This window comes from Lontra canadensis, unplaced genomic scaffold (assembly GCF_010015895.1).
Source record: "Lontra canadensis isolate GAN:19392208 unplaced genomic scaffold, GSC_riverotter_1.0 scaffold1, whole genome shotgun sequence".
Lineage (NCBI taxonomy): Eukaryota > Metazoa > Chordata > Mammalia > Carnivora > Mustelidae > Lontra > Lontra canadensis.
Genome location: NW_022630995.1, coordinates 88,751,327 through 88,774,594, shown reverse-complemented (window position 1 = coordinate 88,774,594; position 23,268 = coordinate 88,751,327). Strand labels below are relative to the sequence as shown.

The 23,268-nt window shown below is 38.7% G+C and overlaps 1 protein-coding gene across 4 annotated transcripts in view; it reads right to left on the bottom strand.

Annotated features, from left to right (window-relative positions):
* PDE5A (phosphodiesterase 5A) overlaps nt 1-23,268 on the bottom strand; it is a 146,627-nt gene that overhangs the window by 33,692 nt on the left and 89,667 nt on the right. For all 4 annotated transcript variants that reach the window (XM_032858621.1, XM_032858646.1, XM_032858629.1 and 1 more), the window contains exons 10-12: nt 22,623-22,798; nt 19,185-19,244; nt 137-283 (exon numbers count right to left, since the gene is read on the bottom strand). In XM_032858621.1, the coding sequence (XP_032714512.1) occupies nt 137-283; nt 19,185-19,244; nt 22,623-22,798 (383 nt within the window). The remainder of the gene's footprint in view (nt 1-136; nt 284-19,184; nt 19,245-22,622; nt 22,799-23,268) is intronic.

Below are 23,268 nucleotides of genomic sequence, written 5' to 3'. Positions count from 1 at the left end.
ACAGTGTATTGATTAATTCTCTCTCTCTCTCACACACACACATACACACACACATGCACACGTGCACACGCGTGCGCGCGCGCACACACACACACACACACTCTCTCTCCTCCAAAGGACACGACTGTATTCCTACCTCATGTTTCATCTGGAAGTTCTGCACAAGGTTGAGGTCAGTGAACATCCGAATTGTGCACAGTGCCGTTTCTAGGTCAGATAGCTCAAAGTCACTGAAGCTGAAGTCAGTAATTCTAAGTGTCTGAGCAGATGGTACCACAGCGGCCTTAGGTAAGAGAAGAACAAAATGAAGTAGAACTGTTAATTTTTTAAAGCAGTGGTGATTCACAAAGTTTTCTCACTTTACTACAGGGAAATAGCATAGGTTTTTAAGAAATAACCTTTTTTTTTTTTTTACTTTTTCTTTTTAAAGTATACCCTAGAAATCTTTGGATAAAAGAGCTACTTCTGTTTTTTGTTTTGTTTTGTTTTAGAATGAGTCGCTTGGGGGGTAACAAATATGGTTCCAGGTAGGTTATGTGGAGGAGAGAGGGTGGCTGCCTGGAGGTTGTACCTAGAACAGTAAGCAGAACTAAGGACTCCAAGGATCTGACCCCTTCATACCTCCCCAGTCTCAGCCATTCAACAGATAGTTATGAGGAATTATTCTGGCCTTAACCTAGTACTACGAGCTGGGGATCAGGTAGGGAGCAAGACAGTGATAATGTTCTAAGTATTTTCTGATTAACTGGCTAGACAATCTTACTCAGCAGAGACTCTAGCTCTATTTTTCAGGTACAGAAGCTTAAGCATAAGGAGGCTAGCCTTACCCAGAGTGGCTCAGCTGGTTAATCCAGGCAGACTATCCTACTTTCAGATTTGACACAATCTCTACTGTGGAGATGAACAGAAGCCACTTCACTCAAGCCTGATCATAAGACTCACCCAGGGTGCCCATTAAAAAAAAAACAAACTCAGTGATTCTGATTCAGTAAATCTGGGATGGGTCTTGAGAAGCCAGTTTTTATTTTCTGGAGGAGAATCTCTTTTTTAATTAATACCCTTGGTTTTGAATTGATAATCACTTAATTGTAGTAAACACTTGCAATTTCTTCAAATATACCTCTTTTCATCACTGTTCATTTGTACCTCTGGCTTCTACAAAACACCTACTCCCTTCAACTGAACTGATGGACTCCTTTAGGGCACAGCTTGCATCCAAAGAAAGGTTAATTGCCCTTCAGTGCAGACCCCACTTTGGGAGTATCTGTTTAATTACAGGAAGTTCATTGTCAGGTAATTTCCTGTTTATCTGTCTCCTAAGTCTCCTGGGACCTATAGGCAGGACTGTATCTTACACATCCCTGTATCCACCCATCAAGAATACTGACGGATACAGCTTTGATAACTGCTAACATGAAGATTCATTAAATGCGCAAGAGGGGAAAATCTTATTCCCTTCACTTAACATGAGTCATAAGTTCCAGTTTGAAGGTCCCAAAACCATGAAGGAGGGTGAAGCTCATGAACCTGAGTTGGAAAACTAGCAGACCTGGTGAGTGCATTCCAATCTGTTATACTATTTTAAAACTGGGAGATTTCAACAATGACAACAAAAAATGGATTTCTGGCTTCTGAGAAGTCAGGCCACTCTGAGCCCCAATTCTCATGAAGCAACACCGGCCAAGGCCAAGGTGCCTGCCTCTCTTGGATAGCCCAGAGGTGTCAGGCTTCTCTCTTTGATTTCCTGCCGGCCCGGTGAGCATTAGAACTTGCAGGAACCCCCACCCCCCCAACCCTCTTGACCATTTTTCCTGCCAGCGCTTTAACTGCTTTAGCCAGATTGGGCTGCGATTCACCTGATGAAAAGAGGCTTTAATTTGGTGCCAGGCAGAGGGAAGACAAACTAGGAAATCTGAACCCGGCTCCTTCCTTTTAATGTCTTTTCCTTGACTCCCTCCAAACCCCTGTTTTCCTAGGAGTGTCTAGGATATCACTACTCAGCTTTTCTTCCATTGTTTCCGAAGCAAAAAGGCCAAAGTAATAAAATTTTACTGAGCAATGCACAGCTTTCCCGTACCAATCTCAGGGCACTTGCCCATTCTCCTGCTCTCCTGCCCTTCACATGGTACTTACATATATCGGACACGTTTAAACTTTAATGTCACCCTCTTCATAGTCCAGACTAAGACTCTTTTCCCAAGCCCAACATTCACAAGAAAATATGCATTCTCTTGAGACCGTTCCACAGGCCTACTGCGTGGGCTGAAATGGGGAAATGAGGAGGATTTAACATGTTGAGATAAAGGGCTCCATTGTTTACAGCAGCCTCAGAGGTGAGAGCCCTCAACTGCTGGGCAAGCCGGCAGTGCGGAGGTGGGAATGAGCCCACCTTGTAACTCAAAGCAGATTGCAGCTGCTTCCCAAAACAGGCTGCGCTCCACAAGAGAACAGATGTTTTTTTCTTTTTCCTTAGGGCATCGTTATTCTTATAGAAGTTGTCTTTCATTCCTTCCACAAAGAATATTCTAGATGCTATGGGATAAAGACAGCCAACTCAGCTTGCGCCTCTCTCCTTGACCCTCGAATTCCCAACCGTGTTCAGTCTTGGGGCGTGTTCAGTCACCCCACACCACGACTCAGCCTCTCTGAGCAGACCCTGGTGGGGACGCGCAAATGTTTTCCTTGGGAACCTTGTGCTCAGTGATACAGAGGTTCAGCATTCTCAGAACTGATTGCTAGCCAGCCGTGAGCACGTTGGAGGTCACTTACAGCCCTTGTAAACTGCCTCTTTGACCACTGAGGGGCAATTCAACTTTCTGTGTGTCTTGAAATGGCTTGGGATAAAGGTGATTTTAAATAAAACTTATTGCCTGTAATTCTTACCGTTTCATAAAGCAAGAGGAAATTCTTCATTTAAGTCACCTCTTAATGACCCTTTATTTCTAATACTTCGACCCCTTTACACCATTTTTGCAATATTTCTTAAAACACAACCGACTCCGGAAGTGAAATTCATTAAGGGTGAAACTAAGCCTATCTTTGGGAGTAAGACTGGACTAGGCTAAAGGAAGCAGTATTCAGAGTTTTAAAAATATTTTAATTTCTTATTGTTCTTAACTCAGAAACAGTTGTTCTGAATGCCATCTGATAAGGAGCTAAATATTAAAGTGATCACAATTAGCTAGATTAACTACCACATTTACAGTTCAGCATTAGACAGTGATCATAAAAGAACAATTTTATTTATTTATTTATTTTTTAAAAGATTTTATTTATTTGACAGACGGAGATCACAAGTAGACAGAGAAGCAGGCAGAGACAGAGGAGGAAGCAGGCTCCCCACTGAACAGAGAGCCCGATGTGGGGCTCGATCCCAGGACTCTGGGATCATGACCTGAGCCGAAGGCAGAGGCTTTAACCCACTGAGCCACCCAGGCACCCCAAAAGAACAATTTTAAAGCAAAGTGAAACACACGGTAAAATGTATATTTGTGGGACACCTGAGTGGCTCAGTCATTTAAGGGGGCAACTCTTGACTTTGGCTTAGGTCATGATCTCAAGGTCATGAGATCGAGCCCCACATTGGGCTCTGCACTCAGTGAGGTGTCTGCTTGCCCGTCTCTCTCCCCTTTAGCCTCTCCCTGCCGCTCTATCGAATAAATGAATAAAATCTTTAAAAAAAGGTATGTTTGCTATTAAGGGTTCTAGTCCCAGTGTTCCACTGACTTTATTCACCCTCAACAAGACATTCAACCTCTCTGTTTTCTCATGTAAAATGAGGGGGTTGGGTTAAAGTGTCTCCGAGGTTTAATATTCTGAATTCACATTCTATTTATCTCTCTGGCCAGAGGACTCCAGCATCTCTTATTGCCTTCTCACTGTGGAACGAAGTAACCACCCTGTAGGTGGCATCTGAATCTTCCCAGTGACTTCCCTGTACAGGGCTCCATCTCCTGTCTGGGACCCTCTCCTCAGTTAAGGGAAATGGGTGGGTACACCTTAGCTGTTACGTTATGTTGTGTCTTTCATGCTTGATTCCACATTCACGTCACTGTCAGGCCTTCTCACACAAGAGGAGGGATCGTCCACAACTCCTGGCTAAATAAGGGCCACAACTTCTGCGAGCGTGTAGAGGATTAGACAGGGTAGCATCTCAACCTGCTGCAAGAATGCTCTAAACGAATATTTGAGTTTCCTGAAATTGCCATTTGTATTTTTGTGGGGAAGGGTAAGGGAGGAGGCCTAAAGTTTTCCCACTTGTTTTTTAGGTTAATTAATACTCTTTCTCAGAACCTCCAGTCCTCTTTAACCATTTTTCCTCCTTAGAACGCACCACCCTCCCCAAGTTTTCATAAGCTAGTTGATCTCTCATCTTTCCTAGCCGCACCAGGGAAACACTCACCGGTGTGTCTCTTTAGTAGATATTATACCAAGATTCCATCAGCATCTATTTCAACCTTCTGCTAGTGAGCCTTCATTTTCTGAAGAGTCTAGAAGGCTCAAAAATAAATTTCTGTGACTCCCTTGCAGCTAGGGTTCCAGACTGATTCTGGTTTCGTCAGTGAGGTACAGACATGTTTTGTTTCGCTGTGCTTTGCAGATGTTGTTGTTTGAACCAACTGAAGATTTAAGTTACCCTGCATCAAGAAGTCTGTCAGTACTATTTTCCACTAGCATTTGCTCACTTTGTGTCTCTATGTCACATTGTGGTAATTTTCACAATATGTTAAACTTTTTCATTATCATTACATTTGTTATGGTGATCCGTGATAAGGGATCTTTGATGTAACTACTGTAATTGTTTTGGGGCACCATGAACTGTGCCCATATAAGACAGTAAACCTAACCGGTAAATGCTGTGTGTGTCCTGCTGCTCCACCGACCTGCTGTTCCACCATCTCTCCCTCTCCTTGGGCCTCCCTATTCTCGGAGACAATACAATAGTGAAATTAGGCCAATCAATAATCCTGCAATGACCTCTAAGTGTTCGAATGAAGGAAGAGTCGTACGTTTCTCACTTTAAATCAAAAGGTAGAAATGATCGATCTTAGTGAGGAAGGCATGTCAAAAGCCAAGGCCTCGTGCTCTAGTTGGCCAAGTTGTGAATGCAAAGGAGGAAATTAAAGGTGCTACCCCAGTGAACACGCACATGATAAGAAAGCAAAGTACCCTTATTGCTGATACAGAGAAAGTTGCAGTGGTCTGGAGAGAAGATCAAAGCAGCCACAACATTCCATTAAGCCAAAGCCTAATCCAGAGCAAGGCCCTCACTCTATTCAATTCTATGAGGGCTGAGAGAGGAAGCTAAAGAAAAGTTTGAAGCCAGCAGAGGTCGATTCATAAGGTTTAAGGAAAGACACTGTCTCTGTGACATAAAAGTACAGGATGAAGCAGCAAGGGCTGACAGAGAAGCTACAACAAACCATCCAGAAGATCTAGCTCAGATCATCCATGAAGGTGGCTACACCGAAGTACAGATTTTCAATGTAGATGAAGCATATCCTATTGGAAGAAGTGCTGGGTAGGACTTCTGTAGCTAGAGAAAAGTCATTTGCAAATATCTCCCTCCATTCAGTAGGTTGCCTTTTTGTCTTGGTTTCCTTTGCTACGTAAAACCTTTCTCCTTTGATATAGTCTCATTTGTTTATTTTTGCTTTTGTTGCCCTTGCCTGAGGAGACAGATCCAAAAAAATATCGCTGGGACTGATGTCAAAGAGTTTACTGCTTATGCTTTCTTTCAAGAATTTTGTGGTTTCCACTGTTACATTTTGAGTTTATTTTTGTATATGGTGTATGAAAGTGGTCCAGTTTCATTCTTTCCCATGTATCTGTCCAATTTCCTCAACACCATTTATTGAAGAGACTGTCTTTTTACCACTGTATATTCTTACCTCCTTTGTGGAAGATTAATTGACCACATAAGCATGGGTTTATTTCTGGCCTCTCTATTCAGCTGCATTGGTCTGTGTGTCTGTTTTGTGCCAGTACCATAGTGTTACGATTACTTAGCTTTGTAGTATAGTTTGAAAACAGGGAGTGTGATTCCTCCAGCTTTGGTCTTCCTTCTCAAGATCACTTTGGTTACTTGGGGTCTTTTGTGGTCCTGTGCAAATTTCAGAATTGGTTGTTCGAGTTCTGTGAAAAATGCTCTTAGTATTTTGATAGGGATTGCAATGAATCTAGAAATTGCTTTGGGTAATATGGACATTTTAACAATATTAATTCCTCGAATCCATAAGCACAGATTGATTTTTCCATTTATTTGTGTCTTTACTTTTTTTCATCAAGGTTTTATAGTTTTCAAAGAACAAGTCTTTTATGTCTTTGGTTAAATTTATTCCTAGGTAGTTATTCTTTTTGATATAATTGCAAATGGGATTGTTTTCTTAATTTCTTTCTAGTACTTTGTTATTAATGTACAGAAATGCCACAGATTTCTGTATATTAATTTTGTATCCTGTGACTCACTGAATTCATTTATTAGTTTTTTGATGGAGTTTTTAGACTTTTCCCTATATAGTATCAAGCCATCTGCAAATAGTGAGTTGTATTTTTTCCTTTCCAATTTGGAAGCCTTTTATTTATTTATTTTTTTGCTTGATTCTCTGGCTAGGACTTAGAATACTATGTTTAATACAAATGGCATGAGTGGGCATCCTTGTCTTATTTCTAATTTTAGAGAAAAACTTTTCAACTTTTCCATATTGAATATGATGTTTGCTATGGGTTTGTTATACATGGCCTTTATTATGTTGAGGTATGTTCCTTTTATTAAAAGGAACATTAAAAGTTTATTAAAAACTCTGTTGAGAGTTTTTAATCATAAGTGCATGTTAAATTTTGTTAAATGCTTTTTTCACATCTATTGAGATGATCACATGATTTTTACCATTCATTTTATTAATGTGGTATATCACACTGATTTGCAGATATTAAATCATCCTTGCATCTCTGGAATAATCCCACTTGATCATGGTGATCCTTTTAATGTACTGGTGCATTTGGATTCTAATATTTCTTAAGGATTTCTGCATCTATGTTTATCAGCAATATTGGCCTATAATTTTCTTTTTTGTGTGGTGTCTTTGCCTGGTTTTGGTATCATGGTAATGCTGGCCTCATAGAATGATTTTTGAAGCATTTCTTTGCCCTCTTTTTTTGGGGGGGGTTTAATACTTTGAGAAAGGTAGATATTAACTCTTCTTTAAATATTTGGTAGAATTCACTTGTGAAGCCATCTGGTCCTGACTTTGTTTATTGGGAGTTTTTTTAAATTACTGATTAAATTTCATCACTAGGAATTGTTCTGTTCAGATTTTCTATTTCTTTGTTGTTGGGTCTTGGAAAATTGTTTCTAAGAACTGACCCAATTTTCACTTAACCAACTGAGCCACCCAGGCGCCCCAAGTTCCTTTGTGTTTCTGTAGCATCTGTTATAACTTCTCTTTTACTTCTAATTTTATTTCTAATTTTCATTTCTATTTGAGCCCTCTGGTTTTATTCTTTTTTTTTTTCCCTCTCATGATGAGTATGGTTACAGGTTTATCTATTTTGTTTGTCTTTTCAAAGAATCAGTTCATTTCTTTGATGTTTTCTATTTGATTTTTTAGTTTCTATTTCATTTGTTTCTACTCTGATCTTTGTTATTTCCTTCATTCTACCAACTTTGGGCTTTGTTTGTTCTTTTTCTAGTTCCTTTAGACATAAAGTTAGATTATTTTTTGAACTTTATCTTGTTTCTTGAGGTAGGCCTATATGCTTTAACTTTTCCTCATAGACTTGTTTTTGCTCTGTCCCATATATTTTGGAATGTTGTATTTCCATTTTCATTTGTCTCTAGGAGTTTTTTTGATTTCCTCTTTGGTTTCCTCATTGACCCATTGGTTGTTTAGTAGCCTATTGTTTAGCTTCTATGTGCTTGTGTTTTTTCCACTTTTCTTCTTATAATTGATTTCTAGTTCCATACTGTTCTGGTGGAAAAAGATGCTTGATATATTTGCTTCTTACATTTATTGAGACATATTTTTGGCCTAACATGTGACCTATCCTGGAGAATATTCCATGTGTACTGAAAACAATGTGCATTCTGCTGTTTTTGTATGGAATGCTCTGTATATATTTAAGTCCATCTTGACTCATGTGTCACTTAAAACCAATGTTTCCTTATTGACTTTTTGTATGGATGATCTATCCATTTGATGTAAGTGGGTTTTAAATCTTCTACTATTGTTGTGTTACTGTCAATTTCCCCCTTTATGTCTGGTAATATTTGTTTTATGTACTAAGCTGCCTCTATGTTGGGTGCATAGATATTTACAAGTGTCATACCCTCTTGATGGAGTGATCCTTTTATCATTATGTCTTTCTCTTGTTACAGTCTCTGTTTTAAAGTATATTTTGTGGGGGTGCCTGGGTGGCACAATTGCTTAAGCATCCAACTCTTGGTTTTGGCTCAGGTCATGATATGATCTCAGAGCTGTGACTGAGCCCCACGTCGGGCTCTGCACTCAGGGCAGAGTCCTGCTTGTCCCTCTCCCTCCGCTCCTTCCCTGACTCTCTCTACAATAAATAACAAATCTTTAAAAAAAAAAAAAGTCTACTTTGCTTTTTTTTCCCATTTATTTGCATGTGATATCTTTTTCCATCTCTTCATTTTCAGTCTGTGTGTATCTTTAGATCTCAAGAGAGTCTCTTGTAGGTAATGTGTAGATGAGTCTTGTTTCTTTATCCATTCAGCCACACTATTTCTTTTGATTGGAGCATTTAGTCTATTTACATTATTGATAGATATGTACTTACTGACATTTTGTAGTTTTCTGGTTGTTTTTGCGGTTCTCTGTTCCTTTTACTCTTGCTTCCTTCTCTTGTGATTTGGTGACTTTCCTTAGTGTTATGTTTTTATTCCTTACTCTCAATTTTTTAATGTATCTATTATAGGTATTTCATTTCTGGTTACCATAAAGTTCATATACAACATCCTAGGTATATACCAGTCTATATTAAGTTGATGGTCACTAAAATTTGAGCACATTCTAAAACATTAGATTTTTACTCCACTGTATGTTTTGTTTTTGACACCATATTTTACATATATTTTGTGTAGCCTCCGACTAATTATTGTAGATGTAGAGGATTTTTTTACTTTTGTCTTTTAACCCCCATAATAGTTATATAAATGGTTGACCCAGTACCTTTACTGTCTATTCACCTTACCAGTGAGATTTTTTCTTTAATAATTTTCTTATTGTTAATTATGACCTTCCTTTTCCATTTAATGAAGTACCTTTAAAATTTCTTATAAGGCCAGTTTATGGTGGTAAACTCCTTTAGCTTTTGTTTGTTGGGGAAACTCCTTACCTCCCATTCAGTTCTGAATGATAACCTTGCCAGGTAGAGTCTTGTTTCTTCCTTTCAGCAGTTTGAATATATCGTACAACTCTCTTCTAGCCTATAAAGTTTCTGCTGAAACATCAGTTGATAGTTTTGTAGGGGCTTCCTTGTATACAACTAGTTGTTTTTCTCTTGCTGCTTTTAACATGATCTCTTTAACTTTTGACACTTGGATTATAATGTGTCTTGGTGTGGTTATCTTCGGGTTCTTCTTTTTGGGGCTTTCTGTACTTCTTGGAGTTGGATGTTTCCTTCCTTCACTAGGTTAGGAAAGTTTTTAGACATTATTTCTTCAAACAGGTTTTTGGTCCCTTTCTCTCTCTCTTATCCTTCTGGGACCCCTATCTGAGTGTTAGTATGCTTGATGTTGTCCTTTCAACTATCCTCATTTTAAAAAATTCCTTTTCTTTTTGCTCTCATTGGGTGATTTCCACTCCCCTGTTTTAGAGAAGTTGATTTGTTCTTCTGCATCATTTAATCTGCTGTTGATTCCCTCTAGTGTATTTTTAATTTCAGTTATTGTATTCTTTCAGCTGATCAGCTCTCTTTTTGTCTTTTCTATCTCTTTGTTGAAGTTCTCATTGCATTCATCCATTCTTCTCCCAAGATCAGTAAGCATCTTTATAACCATTTCTTTGAACTCTCTGTCTGGTAGATTATTTACGTCCATTTCATTTATTTCTTTTCTGCAGTTTTATCTTGTTCTTTCATTTGGAACATAATCTTCTGTTTCTTCATTTTGCCCGACTCTCTGTCTGCTTCTATGGATTAGGTAGATCAGTTATGTCTCCTTGTCTTGAAGGAGTGGCTTTATGTAGAAGGTGTCTTATGGGACCCTGAGGTGCAAATTCCCATGGTCACCCAGCCCCTCTGGGTATGGCAGGGTGGAGGACCACCCACCGGTTGTTGTAGGGTGAGGTTACCTGGGGCTGTGCCATTGTCACGGGTCAGGGCAGTGGGGTGGAGTCACTTGGGAGGAGCACAGGCCAGGGTGGGTGGGCTGCAGGGAAATGCCAGGGCAGGGCAAGCAGTACTAGCACTGTAGATGGAGAATGTCAGAAATGATACCTGCGAGGCAGGGCAGCTTCTCAGGGTAGCCAGGTAAAGGGGAGAGAAAAAAAAAAAAGGCATCCACTAGTATTTCTATCCCTGGGGAAGTTTCCAACAGATCTCCAAATTAGTTCCATGCCCTAAATTTAGTCAATTAAATTAGTCAACGAATGTCATTCACATGTAACACAAACACTTTTCAAACTGTTGCTTCTGCTCTGGGACTCAGAACAAGTGAGACTGCGCACAAGCCCTTTAATTAAGAGCAGAGTCTTAGTTTCCTACTGTCCTCTGGATCTCCTGGATTTAAGCCCCACTGGTTTTCAAAGCCAGATGTTATGGGAGCTCATCTTCCTAGTGCAGGTTTCTTGGGTTAGAGAGCCCGATGTGGAGGTTGGGCCCTTATTCCTCAGAGACAGCCTTTGCAATTGTGGTATATTCCTGTTTGAAGGTTTCCATGCTAGGCAGTGTGGGTCCTGAGAGACTGCATCTCTCCCTTGGTTGTCTTGATGTGACTTTTCCTTTATATCTTTAGTTCCATAAAATCGTAGTTTTACTAGTCTTCAAGTCATTCTCAGAGATGTTTTATATGTAGTTGTAGTTTTGGTGTGTCTATGGAAGGCAGTGAGTTCTAAATTTTTATTGCAAATCCAAACATGCTATTTCTAGAAGCAGTAGCCAAAACCTAGATGCAATTTTATCCTGCAGGTTGCTGAATACAGTGCAGGATGAAATCAAAGACTTGCCACATCTCTTACATGAAAAACTACACATACCCCAGACCATTCATTCTAGAATGTCTCTATATTATGTAATTTCACAATGTAATACACTTTAAAGTCATTGCTTTTTGTTTCTGGCTATAATAATATAATATTGTATAATTATATATTGTATATAGCCCTACACTATTCAAGGTCTGAGAAGGTAGAGATTTATTATTTTTGTCATGTGGAACACCTAATATAATGCCCACACAGAGTCAGAGGTAAATACAAATGTGTAAATGAAAATCTTTTTGTGATCATCAAGCACCTAGCCAGTTCTCCATAATATTAAATTTAATTTAATTTGGCAAAGAGTTATAATATAAATGTTAACATTAATAATGAACCATGGTGTGTTAGAAACAACAGATATATGCTTTCTCATGCTATAGTTGTTTTTAATTTTATTTGCTTTAAAAATTTTTAAATATAGCTGAACACCTTTCATCTGCCCAATAAATATTTCATTACTGTAATTTTTAAAAAATCGGCTTCAGTTTGCCTTAACTCTCACTAAAGTTTGATTCATTCATTCATTCCAAGAACACTGGGAACACAGGATGGGAAAGCTAGGAACCCAATCCACTTTTTAGTAACTCTGGCAAGAAGTTACCAGTCAATCCTAGATTACTCCCCTCAAGTAGAGAACTGGTCGTACGGCATAAACAAAGGTTTACATTTGTTCTTACGACACATGGTATTTTTTCCTTCTAGATTTTCCACCTACCTGCTCCACTTAGACTAATTAAAAAAAAATTAGTGTGTACTTCCTTGAAGTGCACATTATTAGAATCGCTCAGACAAAAAGAAATGAAACATGACAGGACACATCAAGATCTTGTTGCTGCTACTACTAGATTTTGAGAACTGATTTTCCTCTTGCCGTTACCACTACTAAAAATAACTAATACTTACTGGCGCATAAGGTACCAGAAACTCCAGTCCCTACAACTCTGCTAGGTAAATTCTTTTGTTATCCTCATTTTATAGATAAAGAACCTGAGAGACAAAAGAAGTCACAGATTTGCCTGAGATCATGGAGCTGGAAGTTGAAGCTAGTTTTTCTCCAGACCCATGTGGCTTTATATATTTCATCAACAAATAAATTATTTCTAGCTTCATAATCATTTTAAAGAAAAAAAAGAAAGCAAAATCTTGTTGAATACTGAAGAAGCTTGAGTTGTATATTTCATGCTAGAGTATAGGCTCTCTAAAAGTCTGGATTCTCCAAAATCTACTGATTGATTCATTCACACAATCATCTAACAAGCTATGCAAACCCGGTTCCTGTTAAGCAACCAGTAAAGGGTAGCTATGACGATGAGGATGGGTCAAGAACAGGCTGGTAGAGAAGACAGGCACATAAATAGTTGAAATACAGTTTTTAAAGTGATGACACAAGTATGTTAGTAATTTGCAACTGAGCCATAACAACACAATGACAGACAATGTAAGTACACATTTAACTACTTTTTTTAGTCACTTGTGATGGTTAACTTTTTGTCTCAACTTGACTGGACAAAAGGTGCCCAAATTAAACATATTTCTGGGTATGTCTGTGACAGTATTTCTGGATGAGATTAGCAATGAATCAGTGGACTCAGGAGACTACCCTCCCCAGTGTGGGCGGGCATCATCCGTCCGTTTAGGGCTTGAGGAGAACAAAAGATGGAGGAAGAATATGATGCTTTTTGTTCCCTATGTAGTTAGGATAACTCATCTCATCTTCTCAGGTCACTGGACTTGGATTTCAACCATCAGCTCCTCTGTCCTCAGGCCTTTAGACTCAAACTGAATTATACCACTGGTTTTCCTGGGTCTCCAGCCTTGCAGACAATAGACTGCTGGATTTCTCAGCTCCCATTAATTGTGTGAGCCAATTCCTCAGAATAAATCTCTTACCTACTGGTTCTGTTTCTCTGGAGAACCCTGGCTAATATAGTCACATATTTTTCTAAAGTCAAAGAGAGGGGCACCTGGGTGGCTCAGTTGTTAAGCATTTGTCTTTGGCTGGGGTCATGTTCCCGGGGTATTGGGATGGAGCCCTGTGCTGGGAAGCCTGCTTCTCCCTCTCCCACTTCCCCTGCTTATGTCCCCTCTCTCGCTGCCTCTCTCTCTCTCTGGCAAATAAATAAATAAATATAATCTTAAAAAAAAAAAAAGTCAAAGAGAATCTATCCCTAGCATCATCAGTGCCTTACATAAGATGAATGACAGACTTTTTAAAATTCAACTATTTCTTATTATGGAGGCTTTTACACAAGTGGAGAGGGTCCCTCTTTGTTCAGTTAATAGAAAAATAAAACTTTATAGGAAATAAACTATTTATAAAGTGTACAGTCTCCTTGAAGCCCAAAAAGCATGTGTCCATAGAAAAATAATACACTTGGGTAAGGTAAATAAAAGAATCATTTAAAAATTATTGAGTTTCTTATTTTTGGTGGATGCCTCATGAAAAAGGTTTATATTTAGCCTGTGGCAAAGTCTCTGGTAACCTCAGAAGAAAATAAAGACATGTGGCTACATGGCTACACAATTTGCTCAATTGTATAATCTTTATACAAAAAAGTCACACTGCTATCAAAGGCATTCTACCTGCCTTAGATCTGAAGTATCAAATCTCAAGAGCAAAAATAAAATTATGAAAACAGCTCCCAATAGTCACCTTAAGAAAATGTTCCTTATTCAGAAAGTTATTTATTAAAATAAGTTTGAAAAGAAGAGCAGTGGGGCACCTGGGTGGCTCAGTAGTTAAGTGTCTGCCTTTGGCTCAGGTCATGATCCCAGGGTCCTGAGATTGAGCCCTGCATCAGGCTCCCAGTTCAGTGGAAAGCCTGCTTCTCCCTCTCTCACTCCCCCTGCTTGTGTTCCCTCTCTTACTGTAGTCTCTCTCTGTCAAATAAATAAATAAAATTTAAAAAAAAAAAAAAAAAAGAAAAGAAGAGCAGAATACTGAACTTGGTCTCTCATAAAATGTCAGATTCTTCCAATTTGCTTCAGTGTTTCATGAAGGCATTGTGTTACATTACTCCTCCGGATATTTATTCAATATAAATGTTAGGAAGAAAAGAGATTTTCTTTAATGATCCATTCTTCAAGGAAATCATTTTCAGGGATAAAATTAATGTAAGATAACTGACGAGTTTATTGGTAGCTACAAGGAGGGATCCTCAGTTAGGCGTTTTGGGCTCTGCCCATCAGTCCCTGATCCCTACCCCCCACCCAGTGGAGCGCCATGTTACACAGAGTGGACCAGTTTGGCTTCCAGGTCTTGAATAAAGCCGTTTGACAGCCATCACATTATACTTTACAGGAGCCTAATGTCTCTCTTCCCCACTTTTACCATGCACAGAAAATATGTTCTTAAAGAAAAAAAAATCCACACCATTCAAAAACCTGTTAGAATTTATCTTTCTCTAAGAGCGAAGTGAATCCAAATGCATACAAGAAAGAAATCTACTTATATAAAGGGAGGTGAATATTCAAAGAACCAAATCTTAACACAGAATAAAGAAGTGAATAAGGCAAAGCAGGACAGGATTAGCATATTTTCTTTAATAACTACATCAACATGTTTTATGATTTTTCTTTCTTTCTAATATTATATAAATGTAATCTTTTAAATCTCATGGTGAAGAGGCACAGATTGTAAAAAATAATGAGCACACGGTTTTCCAAAACCATGTAAAGATGGCACATGACAATGTCAAGATTCTGATAAAATGTATATATGCTTTTAAGTAAAACCTTCAAGGTAAATTTCTGACTACAGTTAGGAATAATTAGCACAGATCTGGTTAACATCTAGTTAGGATAAGAAGTTCAAGAACGGCGCCACTATACTTTGGAGCTAAGATTACCGTTGAAAGTAATCCACTAGGAAAATCAGAGCAGAAAAGATAAGATTAGCTTGCCAAAGGGAAACAGGGAAGAATCAAACAGAATCTATTGCCAATGCGGAAAAGATATAGCCCAGTTAGTGTTACAGACACCTATAAAAAATGAATGTATCAACTGATGGCGAACAGGAAGTCCAAAGGACTCAGATGGTTTCAGGGTAATTCTAGCACCTGTTTGAGGAAGAGGGCGCCTTACTAGATGCCATAGGTTACTACAGTTCAGGGACACTGGTTATCGAGATCATAACGTCAACTCTTCTTTGTTAGTATCGGTTCAAAATTTTCCATTTGTAATTTGACTGTCCATATACAGATTTTCCTCAAAAATGAGGGAACGTGATGATCATCTTGATACAAGGAATTGGATCTATACTCTGACACTGACCAAGACATCAGAGATGTGGGTCAGGGAGCCAGCTTTGCTGTAGGTGACAGCAGGAACACACACACCTGATCAAGGGAGTTCCTGTGAAGTTTCTGGTTCTGAAAGATTAAGGTCAAGATGAAAAAAATTCTGTCCTAGGAAATCCTGCCTAAGTGGTTAGCTTCTTCCTCTCTCACTATTTTGAAGCAGAAAACCTTTCAGGATACAAAAGGCTCTGTTTGCTTTTAGATACATTACGTCTGATCACAGAAGTTGTACGGACTGACCTGAAAAAGCACCGAGTCCGTGACAAAACTGAGAAGCTTATTTTAAAAAACTAAACTCTAAGACATATTTACTTATTGCTCTTCTAACAAGAGAGGAAAGCAGAAAGGGCAATCTGTCAATCAAATATTCAGTTACTGGAAATAAACACTGATTACTCTCTGACATCTTAACTAATAATTTTCTAATAACCATAACCAGGTAGCTGGGGTCCATTTATTTTTATGCGATACAATTTGTGCCTAAAGATCATTAAACGGGATATGGTAGAAGCTTAATTTCTATTTCTGCTATACCCAATTTTAAGTCAAGAGAAATCAGATTAAAACCTCAGGTAAAACAAGGAAAAAAATAATAAGGATTCTGAGTTTCCTGTCAACTTTGTTACACTTCTGTTGTAATTGGAGAACTTTTCTGGACACAGGCATAAATATTTAGCATCCTGAAGTATATTATTTAATTCAAGAACTAATTTGTAAAAAATAAAAGTTAAGAATACATTACACAGCTTTTCGATTTATTTTAGGTTTTGAATTGATATAAATCATCAGATACATGACAAAGGCAGCAGCTTTGGTAGTTGCTGGATAATGAAGACACCTGTGTAGTTGGGGCTGTAAAGGAATTTTTATTAGATTGGTAGAAAACCAGCATTGAACTCAGTTGCTGAATTTCAACCAATTTAAATAAAGTACTTGACCTACAAGCTTATAACCCTAAATTTCTCAATGCAGCTGCCAGAAATCTATTTTCCAAATGAAACAACAGATGGCTTTGAACAATACTGCAATATGGCAATTTTCAGTTACTGCAAAGGGTTTTTGTCTGGTTAAAATTATGAAAATAACTGAGAAAATAACTTTCAAATTTTTCTGAAGGACTGCTGTTTTCAAAGTGAAAAGCAAAGTTTAATAACCTAAGTGATTTTTCCAGCATTATCTTTAGACATTGCTCTATTTGCTAGTTTCTATTTATCTAAAACAACACATAGCAGACTGTAACCTTGTCCTCATTTTAGAACTAATGTAATACTCCTGCAGTGACTGCAAGCACTTCAAGATGTCTTTCCAAGTGATGATTTCCAACTCACAGTATGTCTTTAGTTCAAAACTTCATCATCCTCGGAGGATTAGACAAGTGGGGCAATTAAGCCTGATGTGAAAGATATTTAAAACCTATAAACCTTTGTAAATAACTGAAAAACTGCTCATTTCTTCAAATACCTCGTGAACAAAATAAATACAGCCCACCGAACCTCGGAATAAGGCTAACCCCAAAAGAAGCAGCTTAACCTTCCAGGACAAATCACCTCAATTTCTGAAACTGTTCTTGCCAAAGGACTCCACTTCCCACTCACTGATTTAATTGAGAACGTCTGTAAGTTCTCCTCCTTCCTTCTTTTCTAGCTCATTATACCTCTCCAGTGCTGCACAATGGAGTGTGGGCTCTGGGTGTGCGGGCTGCCTGGATGTAGTACTTGCACCATCACTTACCACCCGGGAGATCCTGAGATCCTCTCAACTTCAAATTCCTCAAATTCCAAATGCTAACCAGTACTGACTTCATGGGGTTGCTGTGGACTAAATATACTAAACACACGCAAAGAACTTCAAAGATGCCAGGTATATGGTAAGTGCTCAATAATACTATTATTATTATGATCCCTTCCCTCTTGTCTCACTCAATGCCTAGGCTGCTCCAAGGTCTAGATCTCTTCCCTGCCTTGCACTCACTCAACCCCCTACCTTCACCCTCTGTCCAAGAGCATGCTGGTTTAGCTGTGAGCAAGCCCCGCACACAACAACTAAGCAAACCAAAACACAAAATTTCACATGGTTCAGCCAATACCCTTCATAACTACTTCTCCACTCCCACTTTTACATAAAACTTAACTTTTAAAACTAGGCTATGATTCATTTCCTCCATTTTGTCACCATTCACTCTTACCTCGGGCAGTTTTACACCTAAAGTTGCTTCCTTACCAATCACGTGATCAGAGCCCGGCAGCCCTCTCTCAGTCCTGTTTCTCAACCTTCCTGCCACTGATGGGCCCTCCTTCCCCTTTGAAACTCGTCCCTTTGCCTTCTGCACCACTGCCCTATCCTAAATCTTCCTCCCTGCTTACCTACCACTTCTCAATCAGGTTCCTTTCCTACTTCTTCCATTGAAACTTGATTCCCAAGAGTTCTGCCCTCAGTCTTCCATACCCCTCTCCCAACTGCTCCACTCCCATTGGACACCCCCAAACCCCATGGTGGGACCTCCAAATCTGGTTCCACACCCCGCCCCTAGTCCTGACTCCACTGACTGTTGAAAATGTCCATTCTGGTGATTCTACCAGAGCCTCACACTTACCACGTTCTAAGTCAAATCTACCACTTTCCCTTCTTAACATTTCCACTCTTGACAGTTAATGACACCATCAGTTTTTGAATTATGAAGGTCAAAGCACTTCAATCATCTTTAATCTTCTGTCTCTCTAACAGCTCATAACAGACAGTACAGTGGTCTGTGCATGACCTCTGGAACTAGACCACATGAGCTCGCATCCTGACTTCCCTACTTTCTGCCGGTGTGACCTTGAGCAAGTCACTTGGCTTCTCTAGCTTCAGGGTGGCCTCCATAACACAGCTGTGCAGATTACATAAGGAAACGTACGTAAGGCCATAGCAGGTTGGCATTTGGCAAGCTATGATGACGATGACAATGAAAAAGAATCTCAATCATCTGTTCGCACCCTTCTCATTCTTTACAGACTCTCGTCACATCTCACGTAGACCTTCTCCATGTTGCCCCAAGTAAATTTCAACTCAAAAGGCCACTTGCCTTTGTTGTCAATGTGTAAGTGTCTCAAATGATCTCAACCAAGACCGAGAACATTTAACATTCTACTTACATATAAGGATTTTTTTTTCTCATAGCATACTAAATAAAAAACATAATGAGCATTCAGGAACTGACCTTATTTGAACCCAATTTCAAATAACATTCCATAAGCCACATGGTCAGACATTAAAATCACTCTCAATTCTCAATAAGGCAGAGCAGGTTATTGGCAACAAACTACAAAATCTTTGCTGTCATTACCCTTACCAAGCCACCACCTCATGGTCACCAGGCCACATTTCCCCAGGAACTGAAAGGTAAGTTATGTTTTGGCCTAAGAAAGGTATAACATTACTGGAAAAAAAAATCAGAATCATATAATGTATTACAAAGTCAGTATGTTATCTTTTGCTTTGTATCCTCAGTGACTTTGTAGCCTTACAAGAAAGTAGAATTAAACATTTTTATGAATGTCCATCTACGTATTTACCACATTGAATTCAACGGGATCATTGCTACTAGAAGCAGTTATCCTAAGAGAACCATGTTTATGTATTAATTAGATGTTGGCACTTAGTCACTTTAACAAAGAAAGAGAATTACCGCTAAGGACTGGAGTTCTCTTGTTTCTTCCTCTGCTGCTGAAGCATGATATGACAGAACCTACAGGATAAGAAACAAAGGAAAACAGGTTATCCAAGAGAGGACTACTGAATGTAGACTTTGACAGTCTTAAGCTTGAGATTCTGCTAAAAACTTCCTGGAGACCGAACTAGATACCTCAAACTGTCAAATCTTGTTTCCTGCTTTCTTCAACAGAAAGAAAAATCCCAGATTTTGATTCGATTGCATGTTTCAGAAGACAAAAAGTTATACTCCCTACATGCAGAGTAAGTCTTGTCACTTTTATTCTGCACATTATTTATCAGCCATGCTACTGGCTCAGACTTGGCAGGATATTTATTTTGTAATTTTTTTTTCTTTTTGTGCTGCTTTTTAAAAAATAATAGTGACTTTAATTTTTTTTTTACTTTTGTATTGAATTAAGAAAAAAAATCTTTGCATACACTGACATTTTAACATTGATATTTGGAAAGACAGTATAGAAGTGGCCCTCAGATGAGGCCCATAACCAGCGTAGAATTTCATAAAGAAAAATTGCATGGCTGGAATATAATGTCATACAGATTCAGGGATTCCTTTCCACTCATGTGTCAAGAGCGAAGAAGCATAGCCCTAGCCTGTAAACCCCTCTGTGAACATCTGAGGACACTGAGGCACAGGTGTTCTCATGACTTGGTGGCAAGCTCACACTTAGTGAGAGGACAGGGAGGCCTGCTTTCAACTCCTACTCTAGTACACTTTCAGTTACCTGAGTAGAGTTAAAAAGACAGGCTTACCATTGTCTTATACCTTAACGCAAGAGTCATTAATTCTCGATTTCAAAAGTAATAACTTCAAAGTAATGGGATAATATTTTATCTGAGGTAGTGGTCATATTTAAAATATCTACCATATTTTTAAAAAATATTTTTGAAAGTTCATTTTTGACAGAGACAATACAGATTTACTAAAAGCCCCAAAGATTTTAGTATGATTGATAAGAAGGCGAGACATTTTCAGATTTTAAACGGTGACCTGAGTAACTGAGAGGCCTGAACTAGTTTTCCTTGAACCAGTCTTTAAAATTTGAAGCAATTGAAAATCTAAAATGGTGTATGTATCTCCTATCTTGTGATTCAGAACATTTATAATCCTGTACTACATCAGGTTTGTCTTCACATTTGAACCATTAAGCACTAGGAAAGCCTGGGAAACTTGGAGCTGCTGTCTTCTGCTTACATGGCATCGATGGGTCATGGCGGCTAATGCGTTGCTGCTGGGACCACAGAGCTAGTGTGTTGGGGAAAGTGCAGACTGTGGCCATACACTAGTCTGATATAAATAAATGCAATGCAACACAGATGAATGGTTATGGGAAGAACATGTCATTCTAAATTAAAAAAAAAAAGATTTTTGTCTCAATGAAGGTAAAAATAGTACCTTATTCATAAGGCCGTAAGGATTAATTTTGTTAATACAGGCATACCTCAGACATACTGCGGGTTTCCAGACCACTGCAACAAAGCCAATATCATAATAGAGTGAGTCAAATGAATGTTTTGGTTTCCCAGTGCATGTGAAAGTTATGCTGACACTAGGGTGTATTAAGTGTGCGGTAGCATTATGTCTTAAAAAATCAATATAATACCTTATTTAAAAAATACTTCATTGCTTAAAAAAAAACAGTGAACCCATCACCTGAACTTTCAACAGGTCCTAATCACTATTACAGATCACTACAACAAATATAATAACAAAAGAAGCTTGAAATACTGTGGGAATTACCAAAATCCTACACAGAGACATGAAGGGAGCAAATGTTTTGGCAAAATGACGCCAATAGACCTGCTCAACATAGGGTTGCCACAGACGGTCAGTGTATGAAAAATGCAGTATCTGTGACAGGCGATAAAGCAAAGCACCACAAAATGAGGTATGTCTGTACCTGTGAGCCTTAGAACACACAGTAAGCACATCTGATAAAGGTTAGCTATTATTATTGTTGTTGTTTTATTGTCATTATAATGATCATGGTTTCCAGGTCAAAATAATTCACCACCATAAGAAAACCTGACGAGTTTGGGTCCCTGGCTTTTATCCAGTGCCTCATAAGAACAGGAAAATATTTTTCAGGGTTAAACTAAAGACGGCTAATGAGTACATGGGCGCTCACTAAGGTATTCTATTTCTGTATACGCTTGCAATTTCCCATAATAAAAAGTTTTACAAAAAGAGATAATTTCTAACTGATAACTGGCTTAGATTCAATTCAGTATAAAACTGTGGGAACTATAAAAATTTGATTAAAAATTATATACTTACACACACATGCACACACGTGTATATATGTATATATGTGTGAAACTACATGTGTACATATGTATTCTATAAGTGTAACTTGAGGTATGTGTGTACATATGTATACACATATATTTGTGTGTACATATGTATGCAAACAAACACATAGGTGTGTGTGTATTTGAAAAAGATTTCCAATGGCTTATAATCCAAGATCTCTTATATACTATGGCAAAACTATTAGTGTTATATATTCGTTTTAGAAATTAAAGTGTACCATGTTGGTTACTGGTAAATCTTTATAATGTATATCTTTTGAGCTACTTAGGTGAGGTGTTTTTTTAGAGGATTGGAGTAAAAGTTACCATATTCCAAAGACTGATATGCATTGATCTCAATCAACTAAGAGTAGGCAAACATTCAAATATATTTCATGCCAGTGTATGAATAAGACACTGCCCTTTTGAAGTCTGTCCTAAACTGGTCTCTGATGTAAGACACTTCTGTGTTATACAAAGTGGACATTTTCAGACAGTTCATGGAAGTCATCTGGAAAGGGCTGGCCCGGCTCAGGCAGGCTAGTCCGACGTGGGAGGGAGCCTGCTCAAGGTCATGTCCCAAGCCAGTAGCTCACTAGCTGCCCGCACATTCAGAATCACCAGGGGAGCTTGGAATAATGTCGATTCCTGGCCTCTTCTGAAGACTTAGGAATCAGGATTTTCAGAAGTGGGATCCGTAAATCTGTCATCTGAAGGGGTTTCCCATGCCTCACTTCTGATTCTCCAAGTGCTTCGGGTTTCTGTTTTTATCTTTTAAGATGTGTGACTACAACTGTTCACAAAGAGATGGGGAAGCTCAGGCAACAGGAAAGGGACAGGATGCAGGTGACAGCAGATGTCTGTGTGACTGGATTCTTAAGGCTGAAGGAGTAAAGGGAAAGCCAGTCTGAGTTCTGATTTGGTCATACGACCTTTGGTAAGTTTCTACAATATTCTGAGTGTCAGTTTCTTAGCTATCTATATGAGGATTCAGTCTGATTCTCTGAGGAGACAGTGTCCCCAACAAGTGGTTCCGGGGGAAAGGGAAGAAGCTGAGTGTGTGGCCACAGAGACGGAGAGGGTCCCGCATGTGCCAGCCCACCTCCAGTGTGACCATTTGCTTGGCCATGGCTCTCTCCACCGCTTCATACATCTGTGTGTTCTGGATCCCCAAGCCACAAAAGATGACAAAAGCCTCCAGGAACTGTTCATCATTTCGGTTGAAAGGCTTAACCTTGCCAGTATTCTCCTCCATCTTATTAACAAGTTGGCAAACCCCTATAACAATCCAAGAAATCTGAGTAAATATTATTATTATTACAGTTTTTATTGACTTTAAAATCTCCCTCCCCAAAGACTGTCTTATAATTTCGTATTAGGAATGCTTGGAATCTCCAAAGAAGCAAACAGATCCTCACAAATATAAGCTAGAGAAGTAAACTGAATTAATTTATATGAGAACTTGTTTCACATAGTCCTAAATGTATGTTGCCCGTGTTCAAAAAAAAATCCTAGAGTACTATTTTCTTCCAGACTCGGTCACGAATTTTAGATCAGTTGAGTCCCCAAAGACACTTTGTCCTTTGGAGACTAATTGGATTTTTGTACACTTGCCAAGAGAACAATTTTGATGCACATCAGAATTTTGGGTCACACAGACTGCCTTTCCTGACTGAGAAACCAAAAGTTAAAAAACACAATTACATACAAAATAGAATGCAGAAAATAGGCAATTCACATAGACGGTC